Below are 21,540 nucleotides of genomic sequence, written 5' to 3'. Positions count from 1 at the left end.
GAGGAAGCAGCCTAGTATAGACTCTGCTGTGTGGTTATTAGTGTCACTCTGATGAAGATTTATAATAAAAAGGAGTAAGCTACACAATAAAAATACAAAATGAGAAAAGGAACTAGAGCTAAATCCTGTGTTCAAGGAGATAGATGGATTAAGAAATTGAATAGAGGGAGGGGTGACCTGAGGGCAATAGCTCACCCAGCTAAGTTTTTCTAAAGAAAAGCTTAAAGCCACATATGGTAATATACACCACTAATCCAAGCACTCAGAAGGCAGAGGCTGGTGAATCTCTGAATTTGAGGCCAGTCTCATCTATAGAGCAAGTTCAAGGACAGCCAAGCATAGGTAGTGAAAGTAACAATAAAAAACAGAAAGCTGATGAAGATGTAATTGAATGAGGGGGCCATGTTCTAGTCCCAGCAGAACTTGGCAGCTTCAGCCACATAGTTCTGCCTTTAGAGGTTTGGATAAAGGCACTGGTTATAGAATTTGCCTCCACACCTAAGCTTCTGAGGCCAGATATGTATCAGGGTGTCCCCGAATAAAGGACTAGGGAGGCCCCTGTGGGACGTTATGAAGTTGAAGCTTGGATTGCCTTGAAGAACCCAAGATATTTGAGATGCCAGAGTCATGGGATACATGCCTAGGAAAGCTGACAACAGGGAGTGTGGGACCAGCCCAAGAGGAAGAAGTGTATTTCAGTCAACAAAACTAAATGGAATTGGAGATCTAAAGAGCACTTTGGCATCAGACATAGAGATGAAGAGACTGGAGTTTGCTCAGCTGGTTTTTAATCTTGTTTTGGTTCAGTATTTCACTGTTTCCTTATCTATGTTTTAAAATGGTAATGTATATTCTGTGCCATTATATGTTGGAAATATGTGATCTACTTTTTTATTTTGATTTTACGGGGGGGGGTGGGATTACAGTTAAGAGATTGGCATGATGCTCAGAAGAGACTTTGGACTTTTAAACATTGTTGAGACTGCAATAGACTATGGGGACATTTGAGGTTGCACCAAATGCATTTTACATTGTGACATGGCTACAAGCTTATGGGGGCCAGGAAGTGGAATGTGGTGGTTTGAAAGAAAATGGCTCCCCAAGGGAGTAGCACTGTTAGGAGGTATGGCTTTGTTGGAGTAGCTATGGCCTTACTGGAGGAAGTGTGACACTGTGGGAGTGGGCTTTGAGTTCACCTATGCTCAGGATATTTGCAGTGTCTCAATCCACTTCCCATTGCCTTCTGGTCAAGTTGTAGTCAGCACCATGTGTGCCTACATGCTGCCATGCTCCCCACCATGATGATAATGAACTGAATCTCTGAAACTGTAAGCCAACCACCCTAATTAAATGATTTTCTTATGAGTTACCATGGTCACAGTGTCTCTTCACAGCAATAAAAACCCCAACTAAGACACTACCTCTTTACTTGTACAACATCCCTTGACAGGTCTTTTTTACCCTATTTACAAATGAGGAAACTGAGTCTTAGAAGACTATTTAGTTAGTTATTTTAGGTAGGAACAGCATTATTCATCATGTCAAATGTTGCTTCCTTTTCCTGGCCAGTGGTGTTGAAGAAGAAATCTAATGTTTTGGAGCTGTGCCAAAGATCTAATGATTTTTGTGCAAACAATGAGAAAATTACAAAATGAAGAAACATGAACTTGAAGCAAGACCATTAGCCTTTTTAACCTTGAACCTCCTGATTCGATTTTCTCATCCATAAAGGGAGATGATTAAGATGCCTCTTCTCTGTAGTTATCAGGTGGATCTGAAGTGATGTGTAAGATTAGAAAACATGGTGCCAATCACATGAAGTACAGCGCAGACAGCCAGTAACTAATACCATTTACCACAGGGCAGTTGGGCAACCGCAGTGACTGCCATTCCATGTGGCTGCACCTTCACATACCAAACTACTTTTTGCTGTCTTGAGGGAAGTAATTCAGTAAACTTTTGCTATCAAGAAACAAGATGTTGGGGGATATTTCTCTTGGGAAGTTAGGTTTTCCAGTTATAATGTATGCAACTCAGGCATTGCTACAGATTCAAAAAAGACATGCCTGCTTTGTCAAACTAAAGTTCAGGACATCAAAAACCCTCTCACTATGATAGTGGGTGGGGTGGGGAGTGTTTTGTGTATGTTTGTCTTCCTATTCAAGTGTGTGTGTGTGATTGCATGTATGTGCTGGTACAGAAGCGTGTGTGTGTGTGATTGCATGTATGTGCTGGTACAGAAGCATGTGTGTGTGATTGCATGTATGTGCTGGTACAGAAGCATGTGTGTGGAGACCAGATATCACCATCAAATGTATTCTTCTTTCTTTAACCCTCTACATTAATTCTTGAGACAGAGTCTCTCACTGACCCCCGCAGCTCTCCTATTTGGCAAAACAAGCTAGATAGTGAGATTCCTGGGTCTACTTGTCTCTCCCTCCCCAGGGCTAGGATCACAAGCATGTGTTACTATGCCTGGCTTTTAACCTATGTGCTGAGGATCAAACTTGGATCCTCATGCTTGTGTGACAGCACTTTACCTGTTGAGCCATATACACAGCCCCCATGATACTTTTATTTAAAAAAGAAAAACCTCTTATTCATCTACTAACACTTATATTTGCCCTGACTGGAAGTTTTTTCGAGTATGAGCAGTTGGTAATTTGGCTTCCCTGGAAGCGATTTCTCTAGGGCCACAGCAGCCTCCAGTTCAATGAGAGCTGTGCAGTGACTGGCTGACTGTGAGCATGCTACTTTTCTAATCAGGAAAGCAGGTGCTCAAGAGACCATGAAGAAAGGCCCTTGTCCCAGTGACTCCATCACATCCCCTCCAATCATGGTTTTCTGACGCTAAGTGTATGCAGCTTGGATATCTCCTGATATTATAAGGATTTAGAGATTTCGCTTTATTAATTAACATTTTTGTTTTGCTTAAATTCTGGAGTGCACTGGTTTTCCAGAAGTGCTAATTACCTACCTTGCAGCACAAAGTCAGCCGAATATTAAAATCTTCCATCACATGCTCCCGCTGAGCTTGGAAATGTCCTCACTCAGCCCTGTAAACAGGGGGGAGGCCCTGGCAGCTGCCCTCACAGGCTGGGGGCTCTCCTCAGATGAGCACTGAGTCCCAACAGGCCCCTCATTCTATGGGAGGTATAGCCACATCTATCTTTAAACAAATTTGAGCCTTTTGGAAAAGCCATGATCTACCCCAGGAAGTCAGAGGTGGGGTGCGAGAGAGAGACAGACCTAACTACTGCCATTAAATGTCCGCAGGAGTCCCTAGTTCTAGCCCACAGAATATTTCTAAAAGTAAGATTCTGAATTCTTTCTCAGATATTTCATTACTCTCGGGCCAGGGGGACATTGGCTTCCATCATAGGGGAGTCATGAAGTTGAGAATGGTATTTTGGTAGGTTATTGTCTCGTTCTCTTTGTTTTTTGCTGTAGTTTGTCATTTGTTAGAGGGAAGGAGTCTTGACATTGTAGACTGGACAATGTGGACACTGAAGGGCCTCCCCCACGATCTTGGATCTGGTGACCTAAGGATCCACTGGACCTTTTGAGGGTTTGAACTAAGCAGGAAGAGAGATGAAAGAGTGAGAAAAAAAAACTACCCAAGGCATCCCCAGGGCTGGCTAGACTTATATTGTGCTTCTGGGTGATAAATGATAAGGTTTTCAAGTTACCAAGACTTCTGAAGTCTTGGATGGAGAAATTCCTCCACCACCGTAGCTGAAGTAGACTGTTGAGGTAGAGGAAGGAACAGTCTAGCCCTGAGGCCACTGGGCACAGACCTGAAACTGGCACCTTATCCAGACCCAGATCTGCCACCTGCTGACTCTGCCTCGGGGCGCCATCCACCCAGCTTCTCCTACCTTGTTTTCTCTTAGAGAGAGCCTAATGGGGTGCTCTGAGGATGTAGCTGATGTGGTTACTGCCCCTTTCATGCACGTTAAGGTGGTCAGTGCTGTGGTGTGGGTGGCCAGGGCCTCATAGTCAGCTGCTTGCCCTGAGCCTCCCTAAAGCTGGTTCACAGTTTGGCTGCAGGGGGCAAGTCCCCAGCTGCACTGTGAGACTTGGGTCTCAGCCAGGGGGAATCTAAGACAGGCTCCAGCGTTCTCATAGGGGGAGCAGGTCCCCTCCCACTGACATGAAGAGAGGACCAAGGTCCCACAAGTTCCCGGATCCTGCTTCTGTCATGCGACTTTGTATGACTGATGCCACTACAGAGCTATGATGCCATCTTTACAGACGTGAAGGAGGAAGGGAACGCATGATGCAAACAAGGGTTTCTCAGGGACTCCATGTCAGTCACACAAGGTCATTTATGGATAATGTCTGAGTTTCCTTTCTAGTGGCTGTGACAAAAACACCTTGACAAAGCACCTTGCAGGGGGAAGGGTTTGTTTTAGGGAACAGTTCCAAGTGGCAGCCCCTCAGAGTAGGGCAGCCACAGCAGCAGGAGGCTGAGTGAACTTGTTCACCGTCAGGAGACAGCAAGAGGCTTTGCTTGAGCTCAGCTCATGGTCTCTGAATATTTTACTTTTTTACATTATTTTATTTGGAATTTCATAGATGGGTGTGGTAAATTATTTCCACTCCCTCCAACTTCTCCCATGCTCCCAACTCCCTCTCATATTTATGACTTCTACTTTAATTATTATACATACATATATACCTGTATATGTGTGTATATATAACATGTATATATATATACATACATGCATATACGCACACAACCTACTGAGTTGATCATATGTATACATGTTTAGGGTTTACCACTTGGGATTGAAGAACCCTATTGGGAGCTCATTCCTAGGGAAAACTGATTCGCCTACTCTAGCAACCATTGCCCATTGCTCCTCATCTAGGATGGGACCTCCCAAGGTCCACTTTGGACCCCATCCCCATTGGAATGTCAGCTGGTTGTCACTGTGCAGGTCTTGTTCAGGTGACAGTGTTGTTAAGACTTCAAGATGCAGCTCCCTGATATGTATAGAAGGTGCTATCTCAGGGCTGATATCCTGGTCCCCAGGCTCTTAGAATCTTTCTACCCCTTTTCCCAAGTGTCCCCTGAGCCTTAGTTGTAGAGGTCATGCTGTAAGAATATCAACTGTGGATGGGTACACCACGATCAGGGTTCTTCTCAACATTTTGGCCATTTGCAGATTTCTGTAATGGTCTTTGTCGGCTGAAAAAAAAAAGCTTCTTTGATGAGCAGTGGGTATAAAAACAGGTTTTGAGAGTGTGGTTGGGAATTATGCTGGTTTATGGTGGCAATAGTAGCCCTCTAGGGTCATGACCTCACTAGCAACAGATGGTTGACTGATTTCAGTACCACACATGAATTCTGTCCTATGAAGCAGGCCTTAAGTCCAATCAGACTGTTGTCTGTTGCCCCAGGTATAGGTACCACTATCAGTTCCTCCACTTTTATACAGTCCAGGGCCCAGCTCATTAAGACTGTGCCACCTACATTCAGGGTGGGTCTTATCACCGGTTACCCCAATTAAGAAATCCCTCACAGACAAGGCACAGGCTGACACAATCTAGACAGTTCCCCCTTGAGACTCTTCTCCAATGATCCTACAGCGTGTTAAACTGACAGAGCTGACCATCACAGATAAGGTCAGCCTGGGACAGTGGGTCATGCAAGGTTCCTTGTCAAGTTGGTGCTGGAGCTGACGTTGGACCTGGTCCAAAGCCACCTTGCTGTGAGATTTGCTAAGACGTGTATCTGTGACCAGATTTTAGTAAGCTTTTCTGTCAGCCATCTGCTCACAAATAATGACACAGAGACTTACTAATAATTTTGAAAACTTGGCCTTAGCTTAGGCTTTTCCCCAACTAACTCTTATAACTTAACCTGTTTCTATTAATCTACGTTCTGTCACGTGGCTGTTACCTCTGCTCTGTGCTGTATGTCCCACCTCTTCAGCGCTTCCCTGGGGTCTCCTCTAAGCCTAGATTCTTTTTCCCTTTCTATTCCTCTTTCCCTGAAAGTCCTGCCTATCTCTCCTGTCCATCTATTGCCATTTAGCTCTTTATTAAACCAATCAGAAGGCCCCTTAGGCAGAGACAGAGCTTCACAGTGTAAACAAATATTCTGCACCACTAGACCATAGGAATGTCTCCTCTCTCTACTTGTCCTGCGACGCCTTCCCTCAGCCAGCTGCTTGCCCATACTTACTGTTTAGGAGGAGTGTAGTCAGCCCAGTCCCCAGGACTTGAAGTTTCACTGAGTCTCTATAGCGCTCTGGAATACAGCCGGATAGCAACTCCGTGGGCCTGGATATTATTGGGCAACAGGAAAAGGGCAGCAGGTGTGGAGAGAAAGGGACTGTTAGAGCAGAAATGTCTCCTGTTTCTAGAAGGGCTCTGCCATGCCCAGGGTAGAGCCACCCTTCTAGAATAATATTCTGTGGCTCCGTCAGCACCCACAGAATGCAGAAAATGTGTCTGGAGGCCATTCCCATCACATAGACATGCCACAGGCAGAATGTCCTCTCCTCCAGTTCCTGTGGCTGAGGCCAGGGTCATCACAGGTGCCTGATAAAATTTTATCATGTGTCTCTTTTCCCCTTGTAAAAATACTATGGAGCAGAGAAAGTAAAATATATCTCATATGTGAGATACTTTATATACATATAATATATATATAATAGAAAAGGGCCTTCATTTACTAACACTGACAAACCCACAATATATAATTACTATTAATATTTTTGTTCTGTTTCTCTCTCCCGTTTCCTGAACGGCATGTACTTTCTGAAGTTATAATTAATTTGATAACCCAACTATTTTGCCCACTATGACAAGATCAGCTCTCTAGACAATTAAAAGCCTGTTGTAAACAGAATTTTAATAGTTACATAATGTTTCAGGGAAATAGATTTATGAAAATGTAGCCAGCTGTTTTCCTGTCGACAGCTAGGCTATTTATAGTGTCCCATATTATCAGTCACACCGTAGAACACCCCTGCACCCGAAATGCTTCTGAAGTGGAATTATCTAGTCAAAAAATATCAACAATTTTTAAATCTCTTGATTCGTACTTGCAAATTGTGTTCTGAACGTCTCATCACCCATTCTGATTGCAGCCTCGCAGATCAGGTGAGCATACATTTGTAGAGAGATTATGCTAATTTCATGATTTTTAGAAAGCCTTTGCCAATATAATTCAATTCCACCCCGACTTAAATCAGCTACATTTAGTTATAGTCCATGGTTAATTAAATGTGCATGTGTTTAATAGAAAAATTGGTTAGTTTCTATAAATTAATCCTATTGATGCCTTTCTTGTGAGTTATCTGATTTAGTCTCAGGCCCATTCTTTCAGGGGCTAACAAAGAAACGAGTCAGATCATAGATGGAGGAGGCCATGCCCAGCACCTTTGGGTACCTCACACCTAGCCAAGTGATGGCTCTGTCAACTTGACACAATGTAGGATCACCTGGGAGAGGAGACTCTTCCCAGAAAGTGCCTGAGAGGGCTTTTCCTGATTAGGTTGACTGAGGTGACCTACCCTGGACTGTGTTAACTAAGGTGACCTATGCTGGATGTGGGGGAAATACCCCCCAATCTGGACTGGATGAAAAGGAAGGAGGAGCTGAGCATGGGCATGCGTGCATTCAGTCATTGCCCTCTGACTGGGGGTGGGATGTGACTAGGTGCTTCAAGTCTCTGCCTTGACTTCCTCAGAGTGCTGGGCTGTAACCTGGACTGTGTGCTTTGAAATCTCTCCCCTAAGTGGCTTGTGTCAGGGCATTTTGACACAGCAACAGGTAAGAACACTAGGTCAACCTCTTCCCAGCATGTAGCTCCAAACACTTCTGACATTTGTATCTGAGATGGGGACATTGTGGATGGATGGTCATCCCTAGACTCCTCCCTGGGGAGGTGGTGATAGGCAGGACCACCCTCAGGAGAGGCATGTCTGAATGTCTGTGACTGGCAGGAGTCCCTGCAGGTAGACTGGAGTGTTGGTACTCATCTCCACACACTGAATAGAATGCATGTCAGGTACTGGGGAACTTGGAGGGAGAGGAGTGCAATGAATGATGAGTTTTCCTGCAATATACAGGGGAGGCTACAACACACACTCAAACCAGTAACTGTCCCCTTCACATGTCGAGTGTCACCAATCCACATGCTTGGTGTCAACGTTCAGACTCACTTGTCTAATGTCACTGTTCCACCCCGCACACCCAGTGTCACCACTCAACCCCACACACCCTCTGCTATCCCACACATCCAGTGTGCCAGTCCACCCCATAAGCCTAGTGTCACCTTTCCAATTCCCATCTCCAGCAACCATTTCACCCTACACAGCTAATGTTACTATTCTCCATCACATGCCTGATGTCACCAGTGTGCATGACATGTCAGTACAATCCAGTCTATTCAACCAGGGACACTTGAGTGACATATCCCTTGTAGCATTTCCATTTCACTAAAATTCAGCGAGTATTCATATTTGGACAGTATACCAAAATATCCCCGAAATGCTCCAAGAAAAATTGATTTTTCTATCATCTTAAGATGATGCTGAAAATTCATTCACTTCTTTGGAGTCAGGGGATGGCTCTTGGCAGGCAATGAGGCTTGAATTTAGTTGCAATACAGAAGACTTGTGTGGTGTGAGCATGTCTCAGATTGTTTTCCAGCAGTTGATAAATCCATCCGTTCTCTCCGAGCCCATGAAATTCTGGGGTCATGGTATCTTGTCTGGCCACAAGCCCATTCCCTCTGAGACTCAGCACTGGTCTGTGCCTAGAGCAATCATTGTATATTATAGATTTCCAACTGAAAGAGGCCACAAGGACAGGTGTGAAGGTCTCATGATCACCGTGCTCTGTATCAAAAGGGCTCACACACCCCATTGGGCTAGGTTCCTGCCAGCATTTGACCCAGTGGATGTGGGCAGGTCCTAAGAATGATCATTCCTGTCTTGTGCCCAGCATAGCCAGGCCCTTCAAGAACCACTGATCCTGAGTGGCACGAGATGCTTTTCTGATTGGTCTGTTTACTCTCAGTGTGACAGCTCAATGTTGCTGAGCCAAATTTGTCTTCTTCAAAGTGAGGATGGCTTTGGCCCTTCCATATCATTGGGACAAGGGAAGCACAGAGCTTGAGCTATTGACTCGGCTCAGGTGCGAATCCTAGCTCCTCACCTTTTCAGATGCACCCCTGCTAAGCTATACTATTGGCCTTACAGTGGAAGGGGCAATTCATGGTGATATGACATTGTAGGATTATGTACATGAAAATGCTAAAACTCTCAGAGTCTTGTCTGGACAACACTAAATACCAGGGGAGTATAAAATACATTTGTCTCAAAATTCCTCCGTGCACAGAAAATGTGTGCAGAAATGGCAGTTGTTACTTGGGGCTCACTGGTGTGTGCTTCCATGATATAGCAAATAGCAGCAGGATGGCAGAAGCTCTGTTGCAGGAGGGTTCAGACGTATACACAGCAAGGCTCCACTGTCACAGGGACCTCCGTGTTCATGGGGAGAAGGCTGAAGAGGGCCCAAGGTCTGGCCATTTGGATGGAGAATGTAGACATGTCTCCTCAGAGCAGGTGACTACCTGACAGCCAGGTGGCAGGACCTGACTCCAGATCCAGCTCTCTTGAGTAGAAAGGCCTAAGAAAGATGAGCTCCTGGGTACTGCTGAACCTTGAGACTTGCCTGAGTTTCCCCAGGCTCCTTAGATGTCGTGTGTGGAATGTGTTCAGCTTCTCTGGATGGACTGTCAATGAGATTGTTTGCACATATACCAAAGGATTTCCACCCCATGAAGAAGTGCATGGTTTCCCCAGAGCAGGCAAGTGCTGTCCCCAGCATACTCATGAGTAAGGTGCCCAGGGACCTCACGTGAGAGCCTTTTCAAGGCTCAGCTATGATGTCCCTACAAAGCTCTCGTTGTCCCAACAACACCTTGCTGTTTGCTTTGTCTTACCACACAAGCAGAGTGGGCTCTGCCAACTGTGTTCTAGTGTTTACCTTATGAGGCCATTGTCTTTGATCCCCTTAAGACTGTCTATACACCAGAGTCAAAGAAGCAGTCTTCTCCCCTGCTCTGCCTTTGAGTGTTTCCCATAGCCTGGACTTCCCCATCCTTCTTGTTGGATCCTTGTGATCAGTACCATCTAGTGGCACTGAGGTGGCAGGATGTGCAGGAACTGCTGGTGTGGTCTATAATTTAGCACACTCCATGATTTTACCTGCAAGACATTCACTTTTCTATTGCTGCCAACGTAGATTTGTCTTCATCTCTGCAACCACTCACTGTAAAAGGCTTATGGATCACCACGTGGTAGCGGCAGTAGCCAGAACAATAAAATCCCAAGTTCTGTGGCAAACACAGGAGCTCCATCTCAGCAAATCACAGTATCAATAGCTGAACTTAGCCTGTGAGTCAGCACACACTGTCTGCCATAACCACACAGATCTCTGCCTTCAAGCACAGGGAAAGATTGCCTGAAGCAGATGAGGACCACCTCCAGGATGCAGATCTATGCCCTCTGTGCTTCCTGGCATGAGGAGAGCCAAGGAGCGGAAAGGGGATGGGTGGAGATAGAGGCCTGGCAGTTGATCAGGACTCCCATGTTTGTTGGATGTTTCAACTATAAAAGATAGGAGCCTGCCTGGAACTGGAACCAATGAAGAAGGGCATGTCCCCATATATGTGGTAGGCAATGATATTTAGTACCAAGCATAGATGAATCCAGAAACTCATGGTATTCTGGCGAGTTTCTTCATTCCTTTCTGGTCATGCTGGGGACTGTCTCTTCACCCCTCTATCCATCCCGCTGCCCCTCTCCTGCAGCCCTCTCTGGCTAGAGTCCTGGCTGTTCATCTTCTATCCCTACAAACAGTCCACTCTGTAAAGTCAGAAAAGATATGCTCAACCCCACCCACTCCCGAGAGCTGTATCATTGCAGCTCTTGGACCCAGGAGGTAAGGGGGAGTAGGCAGCCTGGACTCTCTCTAAGGCTGAGAACCTGGACCATTCAGAAAATCAGGAGCCCAACATGAAGCCCCCTTCCCTGTTATTGCAGGAATAGAATCCTTGGAATGCATGTACCTGGACTACAGACCATTCCAGTGCCCAGGGAAGAGGATAACAGTACACAGACAGCCTCCCACTCCAAGCCACAGAACAGAGGGGAGAAACAATGGAGTTTAAAGGAAATGGCTAGCCCTACTTATCAATAAAGCTTAGCATAGAGCCATGCCCCAGGTTCATGCCACAGTCTTTTTGCTGGTAGATAAACTCACTGGTCCAGCAACTGTGACTGAATGAGAAGTCCAGCAACATAGCTACTCTCAATGCAGGCCATGTGAGTGTCTTCCTGCACTAGGAGCTCAGGGTCTAGGAAGTCTCCTGGGAGCACTTCCTGTGTAAGTTTTCCATGCCTCCCAGCACTCTAGCGGGACAGTGTACATCTCTAGATACCTTGGTCCTGAATCATACTAAGGAAAATGTCTGCCCATAGGAGAGAATGTTGATCTTTCCGGGGGACTTATTTGTTGCCACTACTTTCCTGGTGGCACAGGAGACCAGTCGCTAAAACAGTGACAGGCTCCAGGGGTAAAGAACTAGACCTACTAGCTGAAGACCACAAGGCCGAGCCTGGAATGCTGGTTCTGGGTGGGACGAAGGCTGTCGGGTGCTGCCTGGGACAGTGCAGTCTCAGGTGTGGGTGACAATGCTGGCTAACGACACAACGGGACTGGTGAATAGCTATAGATACCAAAGCCACCTTCACACATAGCCCAGCTTTGCCTGAGGCTAAAGAGCTACCAAGCACAGGAATAGCTCCTCGTGACCACAGGAAACCATTTTCTGTGTCCACCCGAGGGCCATGGTGATTTATGGTGGGCAGACCCCTGTGCTCTGCTAGACTCCTCAGTGAGTATTATTTCCTTACCTGTGTCTAGAGCAGCATCAAGCTATAGGGATTCTACATGCCGAACTACTTGCTGAGCTACCAGCTCGCTGCAGCTTCATGGCCATGGCCATGGTCATCCCTCATCCAAGCCCTCCGCCAATCTCCCTTGTCCCCTCTGCTCTTCCATACAATGTATACGGTGGGGAAAGCAGCTCTCATTTCCTCCTTTAGAACAAACAGTCAGCCACTGTAAAAGCATGGCCAGCCCTTCAGGGGTCTCCCACTGTTCTCAGATAAAGGAACATGATTATTAGGGCACCTCTAAAAATCTCATTAGCCACTCTTACATCTTCCTTAGTCCCATGCCCACACCCTCGGCCTTGATCAACCATTCTGGCCCTCTTCGTTCCTCTGATGAGTTGCTCTGAGTGACCCAGGACCTCAGCAAGTGTAGCCCTCTGTCCTGGGATGCTCATATCCTAGCCATGCCCTGTTCACCTTCTGATCTCAGCTCAGGTATGACTGTCCAAATGGACCTGCCAACCCTACAGATGAAGTGGACAGCATGTCCTCTTAGCTGTCCTTAAGACACCTGGAGGCTCCTCCCAGCAATTGCCAACACCTGCTAAACCCTGGGAAGCCTGTCCAGGCCATCCTATGGTCAACACCTGTGTTTCTCAGACCCACTGTGAGGGAGGGAGTTTATGAACCACATAGGACTGTGAAGGCCTGGTGCACATGGCTACCTTGGCTGGAACCACCGGTCTGCCCTGGAAGCATTAGGAGTGTTACATCCGTGTACTTAGTTAGGATGTTCCCTCACCCCATGCCAAACCAAATACCTCTACCATAAACACTGGGTAGGCTGTTTGGGGGGATTTTCCCCCTTAGAATTTGAAAAGTAATAAATTACAGTTCTCTGTGTAAAATGAGAGTTGATCAGTCATGGAACATCCTGAGATTTTTCTCAGTGCCTGTTTTGGAAAAGACTTTGCCTTCTCTACTGAGAATCATACTGGTGGGCAGATCTCCTCCATGACTTCTGGACTCTCTGTCTTGGTTCCGGTGGGCACTGGGAAAGGGCAATGGCCAGTACTCTCTGGAAAGATGCGTGGTCAGTCTATCTTAAACCCTCCCCTCTCTCCCCTGAGTTTTGCCTTTCAGGTTTAATCCTGTCTTCACTCATGGGATGGAGATTGAAGGGGATACGTTGCTCTGAATTTTGCAGGAAAGGGCAGAGGAGGACATGTCAGAGCAGGAGGAAGGCAAGGGTGCTATGAAGAGAACAGTGTCACCAGTGAAGAGGATGAGCCTGGCCCATGATATTGATTACGCTAATAACCTGTTATTTTTAAATGTGTTCAAAAGGCTTTGTCCTGCAGATTATTACCTTTCATCCTTAGAGGCTCAGCAGATGTGATTATCCATGTTTTGGGGGGAATCAAATGGCAGAGCAATTAATAGGGGCGTTGCCACATCCTGCAACTGCCTGCGCAGGACCTAAAAGAAAGAACCAAGTATACTGGATCTCAGGCTGACAGGGTAATGGGGGAATGCAAAATAAACTGGTTATCATTAAAATACGAAGCAATAAAATACCAAAGAATAGCATGTGTGTTATAAACTAATAACATTATTATTGATTCTAAGACTAGACAGGAAATTTGAGTCATTGCCAAAATCGTCTAGCTTCTTAACCATAGCACATGGCCTAAGAGGTATTCTTGGGGCTGACTCTATCAATATAAAAGGGTTAAGACTTGCCAAGTCTTCAAAGCTGTCATGACCAAGAATACTGGCTGTCCCCACCAAATGACAGATTGATAGTAGAAGGTCACTGCGCCCCCTTGGACGGTGAAATGGTTAAAGAGCAGGGGAAAGAAATAATGTTTATATTGCCTGTATATCGAAGAGTCAGCTGAAGAAATTGAGCTCTTTACCCAGGGAATGATTTCCAACCATTTAGGGAAAGTTCCATGAGAAGTACGTGTGAATGTGTGCATGTAAATCTGTATGTCATCGCCCTCTTAAGTTCTCGGGCCACTGAGCCTTCTGTTCTCCCAAGTTCCTGAGAAAGCATGCAAGCACATGTATGTAAATCTCTGGGTCATCTCCCTCCAAGCTTAGGCAACTGAGCTCGTGAGTTTTGAGGGAAGTGGCTGTGGAGCAGCAATTACACTTTACTTCCAGGAACCTTTACCTCCTGATCTTCTCTGGTAACGTTATTTTACGTGTGTGTGTGTGTGTGTGTGTGTGTGTGTGTGCATGTGCTCATGGATGTGCCATGGCAGGTTTGTGGAGATCAGAGGACAGTTTGTGGGAGACAGTTCTCTCCTTCCAACATGTGGATTCTAGGATTTGGATCCAGGTTGATAAGCTTGGCAGCAAGTGTCTTTGCCCTCTGAGCCATTTCTCTGGTCTTATTCTTGATTATTCTAACTGATATGTAATAACGGCACATATATGTGGTGCACCGTGGTATTTCCATACACATATACAGAATGTGGTAACCTCATCAGGGTAATTAGCATTTCTGACTTTATGTTGAGACTATTCCAAATCGTCTCCTTAGGTGTTTTGAGACAGACTGCAAATTACTGCCAGTCATAGCTGCTGTGTTGCACAACAGAGCGCCAGCCCCAACCCTTGTTTCTCGAAGTGAGTTTGTGTATAGCTAAACGTGTCCACCCCTCCCTGGGTGCTCTTTCTTCATCTATCTAATGCTAGAGACATCTCCTGATAGGATCTGCTGGTTGCTTCCCAGGTGCTCTGCCTGTCTGAACTAACTCTGTGGGAGAGGATGCCGCCTTCATAGTGGTATTCAGCATTGTTTGGGCTCTGACTTTGATAAGTTGATAATCAAAATAATCACCATGTAGAACAATTTCTTTCCATCATCACAAACACACTGGTGCTTTTAGGCCTCTGTGCAGTTCTTCGATCTGCTTATCCATGTCCTTTAACCATACATTATAGCACAATGAGCGGGACTCGTGATTTCCATGTATAGAAACTTGTCTCAGGAAGGTAAGTCGCTGACAATGTTTTTCATAATGCACACAGTATTTCTGTTGCAGTGAAAAACAGAATATACATCACAGAACCAAGGGACAATTAATTAATGCACCACATGGGGGCTGGAGAGAGAGCTCAGCTGTTAAGAGCATGTCCTGCGGTGGACCCGTTTGGTTCTGTGCTGGCTGGTTTGATGTTGACTTGACACAAGCTGGAGTCATTCTGGAAGAAGAAACCTCACTTGAGAAAATGATCCCACCAGATTGGCCTGTGAGCAAACCTGTGATGTATTTTCTTGATTGAAGATTGACGTGGGAAGGCCTACTCACTGTGAGTGGTGACCCTGGGTTCTATCAGAAAGCAGACTAAGCAAGCTATGAGGAACAAGCCAGAAAGCAGCACCCCTCCATGGCCTCTCTATCACCTTCAGGTTCCTGCCCTGCTTGAGTTCCTGTTCTAACTTACTTTGATGTGGACTATGGCCAGTGAAAGTGTGAGCAAAATAACCCTTTCTTTCCCAAGTTGGTTTTTGGCCACGGTATTTCATCAAAGCAGTAAAAACCCGCACTATTGCAGGTTCCCAGCTCCCATGTCAGGCAGCTCATAACCACCTGTAATTCCAGCTCCAGGAGATCTGCCCCCATATTCCTCTTGAAAGAGAAGAGAACCCTTGTGAGTGTGAACACGGCCTTACCTTCTTTCTTGGAAGCTAGAGGTCTGGATTCTAGGTAGTTACAAACTACCATAATGGAGACATCCCCAGGCTCATGCCAAGTGAGAAAGGTCCCTGTGATCAGAGTGGGTGCATTCAAGGCTGCCTCCCATGTCAACTGCTGCTTCCCATGCCTACAGCTGCCGCTGGCACCCTCGGCTGCCTCCCATGCCTACTGCTGCCTCCTATGCCTACGGCTTCTGCCACACCCACCACTCCTCTCGTCCAGATGTACTTTTCCCATAGCGTACTGTCTACCAGCAGACGTCAGAGTCTCCCTTTGCTAGGTTTCCAAACAACAGGAACAGAATGTTAGCTGGAGGTCACGTTCTACCCAGAACAGAGCGTTTCACAATCTCTCACCCATCACTGGTGATTCTAACTTGCCCTCCAATGCCCTGTTACTGAAACTGCTCCTGGGACTAGAAGGAGCCTTTGTAGTTTGAACAGAGACCAAGGCCTTCCAGAAGCAGCTATGGGTGCTGGCAGCAGCTGTAGGCACTACTCAGTTGTGACTGGAGGGTCTCTCTCTGCTCAGCTTCTCTCTGCTCAGCTTCTCGACCTACACCCTTCACTACTTTGTGTGTGAAGTTCCAACAGCATGAGTCAGCTATGCAGTGTTTACTGCAGTGTTCCAAGGCCCAGTGGAAATTTATTCAGCAATCTTGAGAAACATATAACCTACTTGTGACCATCACCTGACCAAAGCTGATGATTTTTCCACAATTTTTCCACCAGTCTGTTTCACACTAACATGTAGCGAAGCCAAGGCCCACCTGCCACATGCCTCCAAGGACAGTTATGAATGCAGCCCAACAGAAAATCATAAGCGTAATTAAAACACGGGGTTTGTATTTTGTTCTGTTCTGGGTGGTTTTGTTACTTGATTACAACATAGTTCTCAATCGTAAGCTTTTAGATGACAGTGTATTGCAGTGTCAACAGATTAGAAAAGCCCGCCCAAATAGTTTCAGATGACATATCATGACCTCAGCTGAAGAAATGTCGGTAAAGTCATATCTGATGAAATAACTCAAGAGAAAGAGCAGAATGGACCGGGAGAGGCAGCTGGAACCTTCACCACCACCTGGAGGTGATCCTGAGCCTCAAAAGTGGTGTAAACAGTGACTGGGGGAAGCTTAGGAAATGCAATCGCTGAGGCTTTTCATCGTCTCGGGGAGACACTACGTTCAGCTTTGGTGTGAGATTTTGAGTTCACCATAACTATTCTGCTGTGGTGAACATCTGTGGTGAACATCTGTGGTGAACAGCTCTCACTTCAGTCAAACTGGCCATAGACTGACTAACCAATCTTCCACAGCTATTTTCCGGTTGTAAATGGTCTTGGGAATTTTAGATTTCAGTGTGGTCACAGGTGGAAGAACTCTCTTAGAAATAGCCCTCCCAAGTCCTCTTCTGCGGCAAAGGCGAGCAGATGAAGTAAGGGCAAGCGGCCTGCTAGAGCCAGGCAGCCGGCAGCTGGAGACCACGATCAGGTTCCACTTCAAGTCCAGTGGCCTTTTCTGTCACCAGCCCACCCACCGCTGTGCCACCGTCCTTTTGTTTTAACAAAAGCTATTCAGTATGGTTCCCTTTTGGCCTTGATTTTCCACAACTAAAAGCTAATTGCACCCAATTATAGTAATTATCTCATCCCTGGTTCCTCACGTAATTAGCCACCTCTTTAGCTGGGCATCTCTTCCAGCTGTATTGGTAGCCAGAGAGCATGTGACTGCACTTTCCCGCTAGTGTTCTGTGAGTTGGTTCTATAAATATTAAAGGTGTCCGTTTTCACACACACACACACACACACAGAGAGAGAGAGAGAGAGAGAGAGACACACACAGACACACACACACAGACACAGGAAGTCCCTATTAGTCATAACCCAGATGATTCAGATTATCATTTAGATGACTACTGGTAGAGCATTCTTCCATGGAAAGAGGAATAATAGTGTCTTAGTTGGTGCTCTGTTGCTGTGAAGAGACGCCATGACCACAGCAACTCTTATAAAAGGGAAGCATTTAATAGGGGCTGGCTTACATTCAGAGGTTCAGTTCATTCTCATCCTGGTGGGGATCATGGCAGCATGCAGGCAGACATGGTGCTGGAGAGGTAGCTGAGAGTTTCTACATCTAGATAGGCAGGAAGCAGGCAAAGAGAGAGCCACACTGGTCCTGGCTTGGCTTTATGAAACCCTGAAGTCCACCCCCAGTGACACACGTCCTCCAACAAGGCCACACCTCCTAATCCCTGTCAAATAGTGTGCCCCCCTAATGACCAAGCATCTAAATCTGTGAGCCTGTGGGGCCATTCTTATTCAAACCACCACAAATAGCTGCACCCAGGAAAGACAGCTTTGGGAATCCAGTCCCTTTCTGACCGTCACTGGGAGTCTCTGGCTGTCTTCCCAGTTCTCGGTGCCTTCTTCAAGAAACTGAGAATAATGCACATTCAAAACTAAAGCAGCAATTAGTTTTATTAAGACTAAAACACAGGTAAAAGCTTTAGATACTTTGCCAAGAGAGGCAGTAGCCCATCTGAATGTGAAATATTTGAGGGCCTCCATCACTTGTCAAGGGGCTGTTTGCTCAGCTGCTGTACCTCAATGCCTGGAGTAAATTCAGTATGATTTTCAGGACAGAGACATGGGTACTCATCCTTTTTCCTAACCTTATCACAGCGGCACTTGCTAGCATGGTGTGGAGGAAGTGGAATTCTGGCGGACTATCTCAATCACGTATGAAACAATTTGGGGCTGCAGTGTCCCCTTCAAATAGCAGCCTGCCAGGGAGGAAGAACTGCAGTATGGTGATTGTAGACCCTACCAAGTTGACAGTTGGTATTAGCCATCATACCCCCGTGGTAGACCCAGCTGGCGACCAAGTGTTTAACATGGCTGCCTGTGGAGGACTCAGCCAATGAAAAGAGGAGACAGGTGGATTAGCCCTCATAGAAACTGAAAGTATCTATCTTTCACACCTTTTTTTACCCCCTTCACACGGTGCCTTCCCACAGACCCTCCCACTAACACCCCGGGCAGAGCGAGCGGGTGGCAACCGACAGGAGCAGGAGGTGTGCTCCTGGACTTACTGCGTGTGCTGTGTGCTGTGCCGTTCTCAGCGCTGCCCATTCATCCATTTACTCGGCCTCAACCCATGCTAAGGTCATCTTCTAGGACCTGGCTTTCACAGTCTATTTCCTCCAACCCAGAAATTTCTAGGACCTCCCAAAGAAGTATCACAAGTGGGAATATCAAAAAAAAAAAAAAAAAAAAAAAAAAAAAAAAAAAAAAAAAAAAAAAAAAAACAGAAGCCAACAACTGACTTAAGGGTCCATCACCATGATTCTGGTACTGGGTGTCCACTGTCCTAGCCCAGAGAGCCCTGAGCTGTGTGGAACTGGATTCCCACTTTGAGTTTGAGCTGCCACAGGCCACAGACAGCCCCGGCTCCCATGTCATCACATCGAGTACCTCAGCCAGGCCTGCAGGGAAGAAGGGGCTAAACATACAGACAGATTTTAGTCATGGCGGACCTTCACCACCAGATGGTAAACTGTATTCTGAAGTGAAAGGAAAAGGCCCCCAAGGGCATTTTAAAATGGTCCTTTGGTAAAGACGACTGTGGCTGGAATCTGTGAGGTGAAGCAGGGGAGAGAAGGCTGTCTTCTCTATCAGGTCAGGAAATATGAGGAATGTAGCAAACTAAGGCAGGGAGGCCAATGTGGGCTAGGCAGAAGGATTGAGGCATGTATGGCCAGGTCTTAAATGTCAGCAGCCTCTTCTGGAACATTGTCAGCCCCTGCCACATCCACTTGGAAGAATAAGATCCTGAACCCTCTGCCTGCTGCGGGCCTAATGGTTAAAAGCCAGGCCTGTATCCCAACATGGATGGGCCAGGAGCTACACCCCAGCACCTCACTGTTCCTGCACCCAGCACCACCGATGTACAGACAGCACTGACAGTGTCTTACCTTCCTTCCTGACATCACCAGAATGCAGAGCAGCGAATGTGAAGAGTGCCCCACAGAGCGCTCCTCTCTGCAGCTCCCCGGAAAGCCGAGGCAGAAATACCCAGCACTGCACATTTTAGTCGTGCAATCTACTAATTGGCTGCAGCCCGACTTGATTCAAAAAGCCACTGCCAGCAGTGCAGAAAAGGAGCTCAGATTTAAGGGGTTCATCCTAGGCAGACCTGTAAGAACAGGTGCATAAATTAAATTAGGATGTGCCCTTGCTTCTGGAAGCTTTCCAGCTTGCTTCAGCTTGAAGTGAACATGTTAGAAAACGGGAAGCCAACACCAAAAACCAGTAGCGAAAGAAGCTTCCAGAGCCACTATGCTGGATTTTGACATAAAACCTTCACAGGACTGGAGGGGCAGGCCCGTCAGCCCAGCCACTCAGGAAGCTGAGGCAGGAGGGTCCCAAGTTTGAGGTCAGCCTGGAGAGTTTAATGGAACCTCAAAATAAAAACTGAAAGGAGCCGGGCGGTGGTGGCGCACGCCTTTAATCCCAGCACTCGGGAGGCAGAGGCAGGCGGATCTCTGAGTTCGAGGCCAGCCTGGTCTACAAGAGCTAGTTCCAGGACAGGCTCTAGAAACTACAGGGAAACCCTGTCTCGAAAAACCAAAAAAAAAAAAAAAGAAAAGAAAAAAAAACTGAAAGGAAAACTGGGGAGGGGGTAGAACTCGGGTAAGACCCGATGTCAGTTTCCAGTGCCATAAACAAAGGAGGCGGGAAAGAGTCCGTGTTTGTCCCATATGTAAACAAAGGAAATACAAGAGTCCGTGTTTGTCCCGTACTGTAAACAAAGGAAATACAAGAGTCCGTGTTTGTCCCGTACTGTAAACAAAGGAAATACAAGAGTCTGTGTTTTTGTTTTTCTGTATTAAGCAAAACACTTTCTCTCAATATTTTTTCTAGAATTTCTTTTAACAAAACCAAGCTACAAACGAAACTAGCCCTATTTCCTGATCTGCTCGCTAGCTGGTGTGGTCTGCGTACCGTGAAGTCCAGGTCCAGATGCTTGGCGCGTGGGCAGAACTGACGGGGGCTCTGCCCATAGGCTGTCTCAGTGTGAAGACTTGGGAGCTGGGCCAGTCCCTGGGCCACTGAATCTTAAATTTGACTGCACATCAAAGGCATCAGGATGTACTTCAGAATACTTCTGCCTGGATCCCACTGCAGAGACTCTGGCTGGACTGATCATCTGAGCCTCAGAAATTTTGTAAAATTCCCCAGGGTCATCTGTCACTTTGCATTCTGAGAACCATCGCATGCACCAACTCTGTCCCCTCCCCTAGAAAGCCAGTGATGCACCCTAGGTCTGACTCATTGTGCCACAATGCAACTCTACTGGTGTGTCACCATCACCCTGAGGCCCAAGAGAATAGCCAGAAATCCTCACCCCTACCCATCAGCTCGGACCTCGGATCACTCGTGCCATGGCTACTGCTTGCTAACCCACTGTACTGTCTCCTCCCTCTGTGTGGTCACACCTGTGGTGGCTACAGTCATCCCATCAGACTCTTGTCCCTCGTGTCCCTCTTCTCTGACCACACAGACACTGAACCCATCCTCAGCAGGGCTACCCTCTCCCAGACATTAGTCAGCAGCTCTCTGTGGCTACCGGTCTCCTCCTGCAGATCCTCAGAAACTGGCTCCATGTCCCTTCTTCATTGAGCCTCTGCTCCCAATAATCTTGTCCCCATTTCTTCACCTGCCTTGCCCACTCCAGATCTGGTCCTTCTCTGTGCTTTTATCTGTCCTTCCAGCTTCTCAGTCTCTTTGGACCCCATGAGTTCGGGTCTTAGCTGAAAACCTCCTTTTAGGTACTTTGGCACATGCTGTAACATAGATGACCCTTGAGGACACTGTGCTCAGGGAACTAAACCAGCCATGGAAGG

The 21,540-nt window shown here is 46.6% G+C and overlaps 1 protein-coding gene across 3 annotated transcripts in view; it reads left to right on the top strand.

Annotated features, from left to right (window-relative positions):
• Dpp6 (dipeptidyl peptidase like 6) overlaps positions 1 to 21,540 on the top strand; it is a 655,432-nt gene that overhangs the window by 504,920 nt on the left and 128,972 nt on the right. For 2 of the 3 annotated variants that reach the window (XM_038318721.1, XM_038318723.1), the window contains exon 8: positions 2,653 to 2,658. The exons of the other annotated variant lie outside the window; for it this stretch is intronic. In XM_038318721.1, the coding sequence (XP_038174649.1) occupies positions 2,653 to 2,658 (6 nt within the window). The remainder of the gene's footprint in view (positions 1 to 2,652; positions 2,659 to 21,540) is intronic. 3 annotated transcript variants of the gene reach the window in all.

The sequence above is a fragment of the Arvicola amphibius genome, chromosome 2, assembly GCF_903992535.2.
Source record: "Arvicola amphibius chromosome 2, mArvAmp1.2, whole genome shotgun sequence".
Lineage (NCBI taxonomy): Eukaryota > Metazoa > Chordata > Mammalia > Rodentia > Cricetidae > Arvicola > Arvicola amphibius.
This window is presented reverse-complemented; position numbering and strand designations above follow the sequence as displayed.